Below are 9,924 nucleotides of genomic sequence, written 5' to 3'. Positions count from 1 at the left end.
TATGTAATTTTAAAAGTAGACTACCACAAATGTTTACATCTTTAAGTGATCTGAAGTTTATAAATCTATTACATTTAATAGATTAAACATGCTAATTGTTGGCCCTATTTTCTTTTTCCGTGACATTAAAATCGATTCTGTCTTGAATCATGGGCTGAATCAATGCATGGGCTCTTGGAGATCAATAAAAGGAACACTTCTGTGTGAATGCGCTCACACCACCATCCCCCGACACACACACACACACACACACACACACACACACACACACACACACACACACACACACACACACACACACACACACATATATTCACATACACGCGCGCGCTCCCTCTCATGCACTCATCTTCTTTAGGAGCGCTCACAAGCGCGAATCGTCTGACAAACTGTGGATGAAAATGAGCGGCTCACTTGCCTTCGAGTAAACGCGTCTTTTTTGAGTTCGACTCTCAACTCTGAACTGATCACCATGGGAGCTGTTTGGACTGCACGGCTCCTCTGTTTGTTTTTGCTCTTGTTAAATACTCGCCAAAGCGCCGCACTTCCTCACAATACTGGTAAGAGTCTTCACTTTGTTACACCCGATGCTTTACACACGCAATTTCAATTTGCACGCCTTTGTGACTTGTTTACCTTCCCTCGTTCTGATTCCCCATTTCTTTACATTTTGGTCACAGATAAAACATGCATGAAACAGAACATGTAGAATAGCCTTTGGGTTGATATTCTGTAACTTCTAGTTTACTTGCATTTCATTTTCATTTTTTGGCAAAAGACATAGGCTACGTATGTTTTTAGAGTAACACATTACATTACAATGTCCAGGTTGCACGTTACATATGGTATTAATCTGATGAATTACTGCATTCATAGCAATAACTAAGTTTATTTATAAGCAACTCATTAATTCAACAGTAATGTAATGTAAACAATTGCCATTTAAATTCCAAATAACAATTGTGTATGTCATTCAGTTTACCAAGTAGCCTACTTGTATGTGCAATTACGCCGTAATATGAACAACACAAATGTAAAGCGTGACCAATTTTTGTTGTGAAGCGTTTTTGCCTGATGTTGCTGTTGCATTGTGACCCATATAGATTCAGATCAGTGCGCAGAGGGAAGCGATGCCTGTCACATTGACGCTATTTGTCAAAATACCCCAACTTCATACAAGTGCATATGTAAAACAGGATTTAAAGGAGACGGGAAACACTGCGAAGGTAATTATTATTATTATTATTATTATTTTACATCTCCCTGTTTCTAGACTAGACATTTAATCTGAAAGAACTCTTTTTTTTTTTTTATAACTATATTGCCTACTGTCAATTAAAAGACAAATGTTTATGTTGAATAAATACTGAATATTACACTGTAAAATGTTTTGTCAGAAAATGTAAAATATGTGGTAATGCAGAAATATTTAATAAATGCATAAAAATATTTATTAATATAATAAACCTGACTACATTGAGTTACACCACAACTGAAGAATTTGAATGGGTCAGATCAAGTTTTCATCTGAAAAAAAAAAAAAAATCTATTATTAATTGTTTCTTCTTATTGCTTCTGCCTATTGAGTAAGCAAATGAAAAAATATTTTCTTTGTGTGTGTGTCTTTTTTCTCAAAAGTTGAGTCAAACGTGTTCAGTTAAAAAAGGGAATTGATGTTTACTTTCTTGCAGATGCCTTTTTTAAGAGCTCTTTGTTGTTGTCATGGATGTTCAATGTCCCTATAATGCAGAAATTGCAAACATTCATCAGCCATGATTTCTGTTCCATTTTTAGACATTGATGAATGTGATCTGGAGTACAATGGTGGCTGTGTACACGAATGTAACAACATACCCGGCAATTATCGCTGCACTTGCCTTGATGGGTTTCATTTGGAACATGATGGACACAACTGTCTCGGTGAGAGTAAAGCTATGAGGAAATCAGGGAGTTTTGTGTATACATGTGTGTGACGGGTGAAAGTTAATGTTTGCATGGGAGGAGTTATTCCCACTATATGCTACAAGTATTTTGGAACAGATTTCTTCAGTTACACTGACCTGTTGTTGCTGACGATATGTTTATGATAAGAATCAACAGCTATGAAATGAGCTAAAATATCTGTCAGATGAATTCTACATACATATGTTCTACATGTTTTGTACAATCTGTCTACATTACTAAATAATTTGTTTGAGTAAGCCCACAGTACATTTCGCAAATGATGACTCACGATTTATTTGTATGTAGGAGTCAGATGAACTTGACAAAGTTTATGTGGTACATGGAAATGTGGGTTTTTGTGCTGACATGGTCACAGCTTTGAGATTCTCTGTCTCTAGATGTGGATGAGTGTGTCTTCAACAATGGTGGCTGTCAACATATATGTGTCAACACCATGGGAAGCTATGAGTGCCGGTGCAAGGAAGGCTTTTTCCTGAGTGACAATCAACACACATGCATCCATCGCTCCGTGGGTGAGAAGCTGTCTTTTACATACACTCTTAGTGGCTCAATCTACCATGCTCATCACATGACATAATTGGAAATTAAACATTTCAGAGGGATGAATTAATCAGTGCACATCCATATGTGACACATACACAATTAAAACATGGACAGTGACCATTCATAAGGGTCTGTTTAAAATCCCGACATTTTTCTGGGTTAGTAAGCTACAATTGGAGTTTTACATTTGTATCAAAAGAGGATTGTTTTGTTTACTGTACTGTGCATTTGCAAAGGTGTCACTGAGACAAATCAGGGGTAACGGCAAAGGAGAGCCAAGCTAATTTATAAATGTTCTCACATAAGATCATGATTGACAGCACAATGGTGAATGACAGCTTTCAAGTTGGGTTCCCTCTCCAGGGCATTATCTATAGCGGTTCACTTCCAAAGGGCCCATGCTGTGGGAAAGGGAGCCCCGTGTTCAGAGGAACAAAACAAGTTAATAACTGCAACACTCAGGGCTTTGTGGTCTGTGTCATAAGATGAGAATAAAAAACCTTTATATGTGTCTGTAGCTTCTCAGCTGCGAGTATTGTTGTCGAGCTAAGGTTTGCAAGGCTTTCCACTCCATTTGGTTTCTCTGGGTAAACTTGCTAAATCCTGTGAATGGGAGGAAACCAGACCCAGTGACACGCTATTGATGTCATGTCAGATTGAGTGGTGTTAAATGGCATTGAATTTGAAAAAAATTGTAACAGTTAGGTGCATTCAGATATTTTTTCCTCTCTTAAAACTGATTAGGGATGTCATGATTTACAACCTCAATTCCAAGAAAGTTAGGACAGTATGGAAAATGCTTATAAAACCAAAAAAAGTGTTGATTTGTAAATTATATTCACCCTGTGCCATATTGAAAGTTCTACGACAACACATTATTTTATGGTTTACCTTGTAAATGTAATTGTTTCAAATCAGATGATTGCAACATGCTCCAAAAAAGTTTACCACTGTGAAACATCACCATTTCTTCTAATAACACTTATTAAGCATTTAGGCTCTGAACACACAAATTTAAGTTTAACAAGTGGAATTTTCCCCCATTCATGCATTACGCAGGTCTTCAGCGCAATTGTACGGGGCCTTCATTGCCGTATTTTGCTCTCTTAATAATGCCCCACTCATTCTCAATTAGACAAAGTCAGGACTGCAGGCAGGCCAATTTAGCACCCACACTCCCTGCTTATGCAGCCACTTGTAATCCAAACAGCATGTGGTTTGGCATTGTCCTGCTGGAAAACCACTCCTGAATGTGAGTGATCTCCGATCCATCAGACATTACTGTCTGTAATGGATGTCATGACATGGGCTCGGGAATATTTCGGTAAACCTTTGTTAGTCAACACCACTCGTGCTGCATCCACAGATGCAAGTTAAGACTTGCTATGCGAAGCAGAAGCCCTACATCAACACTGTCCAGAAGCACTGCCGACTTCTCTGGGCTTGGTCTCATCTTAGATGGAAAGTAGAACAGTGGAATCGTGTTTTGTGGTGTGATGAGTCCACATTTCAAATCGTTTAAAAAAAAACTACGGGTCAAAGAGTAAAAGGACCATGCAGGCTGTAATCATCATCAAGTCAAAAAGCCAGTGTCTGTCATGGTATGGGAGTCTGCCAGTGCCCATGGCATGAGTAACTAGCACATCTGTGAGGGCACCATTAATGCAGGAAGATATGTACAAATCTTAGAGCAACATATGCTGCCATTCAGAAGAAGTCTTTTCAAGGGATGTCCCTGCATTTTTCAGCAGGACAATGGCAAAACACATATAGCCCTCTATAGTGGCCTAGAGACATGGTATTGATGTCAGGTCAGGTTGTGTGGTGTTAAATGGCATTGAATTTGAAAAGAACAGGTGTTTGGACATTCATACTTAGGTGTTCGGATAATTTTCCCTCTAATAAAACTGATTAGGGATGTCATGATTTAGCTGTTAACTTTATTTTAGAAGTATACATAGCCCATATACTTCCCATGTGCAGAAGGTTTGCTTAAGGTTTTTGTCCAGAGTGTTTTTTATTTTTTATTTTAATCGATTCAGTTTATATGTTTCAATGATACAGTAAAAAAAATGTAACCTAAAATTTGCTTCATGTGGTAACATCTGTATTAACAGATTTTATTCGTCAAAAATATTTACATCACTGAATCAACCTGAATACATTAGGTTGCACCAATAAAATTTTTGGGGTGGGGGTTAGATCTGGTAGAAATAGCTCCTTAAGGAAACAATTTTTTTTTATTGCTTTCACATATTTGCATTTGGCTCTTACAGTGCTTGCAATTAGTTTAAACACTACTTGACATTAGTAGCAATATATATTTATATATACAGGTGCATCTCAATAAAACAGGTGCTACTAATTCATGGTTAACAGGTAATTGTTAAATATTTTTAACAATTACCTGTTAACCATGAATATTTAATAGTTTTGGTATTATTTTGGTATATTAATGAAATATCAATACAAATCAGTATTGCAAATATAGCTCTTACAGTGCTTGCAATTAGTTTAAACACTACTTGACATTAGTAGCAATATATATATATATATATATATATATATATATAACTAACTGATTTGTATTGATATTTCATTAATATACCAAAATAATACCAAAACTATTAAATATTCATGGTTAACAGGTAATTGTTAAATATTTTTATGGCATTACAACACATTATAACACACATAAGCTTACAGTACGCTTCTAGTCAGCTGAGTGTTTCAGACTGTCTGACATTATCTCTTCCTCACAGAAGGCCTGAGCTGCATGAATAAAGAACACGGTTGTGCTCACATCTGTAAGGAAACGCCGAAAGGTGGCGTCGCCTGTGAGTGCCGGCCAGGCTTTGAGCTGGCCAAGAACCAGCGAGGCTGCATCTGTATGTGTGAATCACATTTTTGACCCACCATTAACCTGAGAAATACCACAGGACCACTCGCTGGAGCTGTTGATGTGACACTATTTATGTTCTGTTGCATAGTGACCTGTAACCATGGCAACGGGGGCTGCCAGCACATCTGTGAGGACACAGAGCAGGGGCCCATCTGCAGGTGTCACGTCAGGTACGCGCTACACGTCGATGGCAGAACCTGTGTAGGTAAGGCCACTCTACTGGTTTTAATGCATTTGTTGCATTTTTACCCTCCTCTACCTAAAACACACTTTTGTTTGTTGAATTCTCTGGCCAGTGTTTGAAGTTCGCCTCTAGACAAGTACTTGGAACTGCTTTAAGCCAAGCTTTATTTTATCCACTTCTGTGCAAAGATGCGATAGAGATCTTTCATAGAAAAAAATACACACATGCACTTTATCAGATAATGTGGAGCCTGCAGGCTGTGTGTGTGTGAGGTCTGCGTTTATCAAGGTCTCTCTCTCCATTCTGCAAGCATTGTCCATGCTCTGCTCTTTATTGTCCTGAAGCATAGAATGTAAAGATCTTTATTGATCAGTAAACACTACAACACAACACCACAGTTGTTAAGAAGAAGCGGGCAGCCAGGGAGGTCGCTTTGCCTGGCATTGGTTGCCATCAAAGATATGTTTTGTTTATGAAGAGGTGAACTTATCAGCTATTTAGGTTTGATCAGACTTCGATAGTGTGTTACCAGAGTGGAAAACATGGCAGTACAATGTGATAAACAGTGTACTGCTGTAGATTGGATTGATAACTGCTCCTGCCCCTTATTCATTGTAGTGTGCTGTACATGTGAATGGAGAGCTCACTGCTCACAGGGAATAATCATACCTTATGGCTAATTATTTAACTTTATAAGAGTCTTAATTGAATCGAATTTTGTTGTAACAATTCTTTTACTTTTTGGGGAAAAAATGAGTGTTGCTTAACTGTTCAATTGTTACCATCAGCGTGTTATGGGTGGTTGCCAGGGCATTTATTTGTGGTTACTAAAGGTGTTGTGAGTGTTTATAGTAAATTACTATGCGGTTGCTAATAAGGTGTTCTGGGTGGTTGCTTACTGGCCCATGTCAAAGGAGCTTCTATGATATTCTTGTCCCTAGATATGGCTAGGATCCCTCCTTCAAAGTAGGTCAAAGGGAAGTTTTTGCTTGTTTTATTGTCTACCAGACAAAAATCACAAATCTGTTCGCTTAGAAAGGTACAGTTGAAGAAAGAAGTTTACATACACTTAGGTTGTAGTCATTAAAACTGATTTTTTTTAACCACTCTGATTTCATATTAGCAAACTATAGTTTTGGCAAGTTATGACATCTACTTTGTGCATGACACAAGGAATTTTTCCAACAATTGATTACAGACAGATTGTTTCACTTTTAATTGACTATATCACAATTCCAGTGGGTCAGAAGTTTACATACACTAAGTTAACTGTGCCTTTAAGCAGCTTGGAATATTCCAGAAAATCATGTCAAGCCTTAAGACAATTAGCCAATTAGGTGCACCTTTGGATGTATTTTAAGACCTACTTTCAAATTCAGTGCCTCTTTGCTTGACATCATGGGAAAATCAAAAGAAACCAGCCAAAACCCCAGAAAAAAAGAAAGAAGGCACTGCTCCAAAACCACCATAAAAAAGCAAGACTACAGTTTGCAAGTGCACATGGGGACAAAGATCTTACTTTTTCGAGAAATGTCCTCTGGTCTGATGAAACAAAAATTTAACTGTTCAGCCATAATGACCATCGTCATGTTTGGAGGAAAAAGGGTTAGGCTTGCAAGCCGAAGAACACCATCCCAACCGTGAAGCATGTGGGTGGCAGCATCATGTTGTGGGGGTGCTTTGCTGCAGGAGGGACTGGCGCACTTCACAAAATAGATGGCATCATGAGGAAGTAAAATCATGTGGATATATTGAAGCAACATCTTAAGACATCAGCCATGAAGTTAAAGCTCGGTCGCCAATGGGTCTTCCAAATGGACAATGACCCCAAGCATACCTCTAAAGTTGTGGCAAAATGGCTTAAGGACAACAAAGTCAAGGTATTGGAGTGGCCATCACAAAGCCCTGACCTTAATCTCATAGAAAATTTGTGGGCAGAACTGAAAAAGCATGTGCAAGGAAGGAGGTCTACAGACCTGACTCAGTTACACCAGTTCAGTATGGAGGAATGGGCCAAAATTCCAGCAACTTATTGTGAGAAGCTTGTGGAAGGCTACCCAAAATGTTTGACGCAAGTTAAACAATTTAAAGGCAATGCAGCCAAATACTAACATAGTGTATGTAAACTTCTGACCCACTGGGAATGTGATGAAAGAAATAAAAGCTGAAATAAATAATTCTCTCTACTATTATTCTGACATTTTACATTCTTAAAATAAAGTAGTGATCCTAACTGACCTAAGACAGGGAATGTTTTCTACGATTAAATGTCAGGAATTGTGAAAAACTGAGTTTAAATGTATTTGGCTAAGGTGTATGTAAACTTCTGATTTCAACTGTAATAGCACACCTCTTCAACAAGCTGCAAAATCTGAGCGATAATTAATCATTTCCACGGCACAAACGGTGTGGGACAAGTTATGGAGAGAAGTTTATTACAACTGTTCAGGGGTTTGTTTAAATCCCCAAATCTAAAGCAATAACAAGTACCATTATTAATTGTTGTGACTTTTAATAAACAAATGCTTGTATGAGATTGTTATTTTATTCTGTAATACTAACCCAATATCTCACTTCTGTTAGTATGGCCATGGTCTATGCGTGTTTCATGTTTTTTGTCTGTGTTTTACAGAAAGGGATGAAACAGCCCCCACCACTCCTGACCACAATGCCACATCCTTGGCCGAGGTAGACAAACGAGTCAAGCGTCGACTGCTCATGGGTAAAATTTTCCCACAAACTCTATAGATAATCAAAGTACAGATACATGCATCAGTTCAAGAAAGTATTCCGTTTTATTCAGAGAAATAGGGTAAGATGTATAATTTTTTGTCGAGAAAACCAGGAAATATCATGTTAGCCTACAGTGTGTATATTTTAGTTTAGCCAGGCAGGGCTGGGCATTCCACAGTCTTTTAGGTAAACTGTGAAATGACTGGGAACCCGCACTTCACCACCTCTGATTTCTTTCTTGTAAAATATGCCCTGGTGATGGAGTGGTACATTTCACAAGTTTTGCTCATGCAGTGAGAGGAAAGGGGCTTGGGACGTTTACCGTACCGTGCTGAGTGTTGTGTTTGCCTTGCCATCTCATATTTACATATTACATTTTCTGTCCTTGGCCTTCTATATGTGAGCATTATATTATAGTATGTAACAATGAATCATGAAGAACATGTATGTATAATGCTGCATTTTCATGACAAATAAGAAATCACCCACCATTGTCATTTCTGTATTATATTCAGATGATTTACTTTGGAGTTGTTTGTAATTCGTATTCTAATGGATAATTCTCATTACTGTAATACAGTAAAAGAAATATCTTGTCCAAATTCACCATGCAAGAAGCAGACATGTGACCGATGAGCTCTGCGCACTTTGCTAAATTTTTTATTATTTTCATGTTATAATCTGGTGAAATTCGATACACCCAGTTACACATTTGCTATTTGAGACAAAACATGGCAAAGAAGTAAAAATCCTCGGGCTCTGGAGACATTAAAAGACACTTACGTGTTCAGGATGAAAGCCCCGACGACTCGATTTGGATGGCGCGGCGGGAGAGGTGATCCAGCGTCAGTTGTCCAACATGTCGGTGATGCTGACGAAGGTTCTTGCTGACTTGGAGGATCTCGCTGTAATACGTCGATCGATTACGGCGATGGAAATAAATTTCTTTGAGTTAGTTACAAGAGTGACTGATGTGGAGAGACGAATCGATTGTCTGGAGTCTTCGGAGAGGGAATTAACCGCTAATCCGCCTGCGACCAAAGTTGATTTGGAACATCTCCTTGAAAAGCTTGAAGATCTTGAGAATAGAAGCCGTAGGAATAACGTTTGAATTGTTGGAATTCCTGAGCATGAGTAGGGCAGAGATATGGTGAAATTTATTTTCAAGTATTTACATGTCTCAATCAGGCAATGTCTTTTTTTTTTTTTTTTCAGTTTGGAATGCCCAATTCCCAGTGTGCTTTTAAGTCCTCATGGTTGTGTAGTGATTTGCCTCAATCTGGGTGGCGGAGGATGAATCCCAGTTGCCTCCGCGTCTGAGACCATCAACCCGCGTATCTTATCACGTGGCTTGTTTAGCGCGTTGCCACGGAGACATAGCGCGCGTGGAGGCTTCACGCCATCCACCACGGCATCCACGCTCAACTCACCACGCGCCCCACCGAGAACAAACCACATTATAGCGACCACGAGGAGGTTACCCTATGTGACTCTACCCTCCCTAGCAACCGGTCCAATTTGGTTGCTTAGGAGACCTGGCTGGAGTCACTCAGCACGCCCTGGGATTCGAACTAGCGAACTCCAGGGGTGGTAGCCA

General features: G+C 38.9%; 1 protein-coding gene across 8 annotated transcripts in view; it reads left to right on the top strand.

Annotated features, from left to right (window-relative positions):
- The first annotated feature begins 291 nt into the window (after nt 1–291).
- LOC127410915 (signal peptide, CUB and EGF-like domain-containing protein 2) overlaps nt 292–9,924 on the top strand; it is a 33,957-nt gene continuing 24,324 nt past the window's right edge. For 3 of the 8 annotated variants that reach the window (XM_051646552.1, XM_051646476.1, XM_051646205.1), the window contains exons 1-7: nt 293–560; nt 1,104–1,226; nt 1,795–1,920; nt 2,343–2,477; nt 5,271–5,396; nt 5,499–5,615; nt 8,227–8,316. In XM_051646552.1, the coding sequence (XP_051502512.1) occupies nt 473–560; nt 1,104–1,226; nt 1,795–1,920; nt 2,343–2,477; nt 5,271–5,396; nt 5,499–5,615; nt 8,227–8,316 (805 nt within the window). In that variant the 5' untranslated portion in view covers nt 293–472. Of the gene's footprint in view, nt 561–1,103; nt 1,227–1,794; nt 1,921–2,342; nt 2,478–5,270; nt 5,397–5,498; nt 5,616–8,226; nt 8,317–9,924 lie in introns of all 8 variants that reach the window. The other 5 variants (XM_051646423.1, XM_051646281.1, XM_051646700.1 and 2 more) reach the window with 3 other exon arrangements.

Source organism: Myxocyprinus asiaticus, chromosome 1, assembly GCF_019703515.2.
Source record: "Myxocyprinus asiaticus isolate MX2 ecotype Aquarium Trade chromosome 1, UBuf_Myxa_2, whole genome shotgun sequence".
Classification (NCBI taxonomy): domain Eukaryota; kingdom Metazoa; phylum Chordata; class Actinopteri; order Cypriniformes; family Catostomidae; genus Myxocyprinus; species Myxocyprinus asiaticus.
This window is presented reverse-complemented; position numbering and strand designations above follow the sequence as displayed.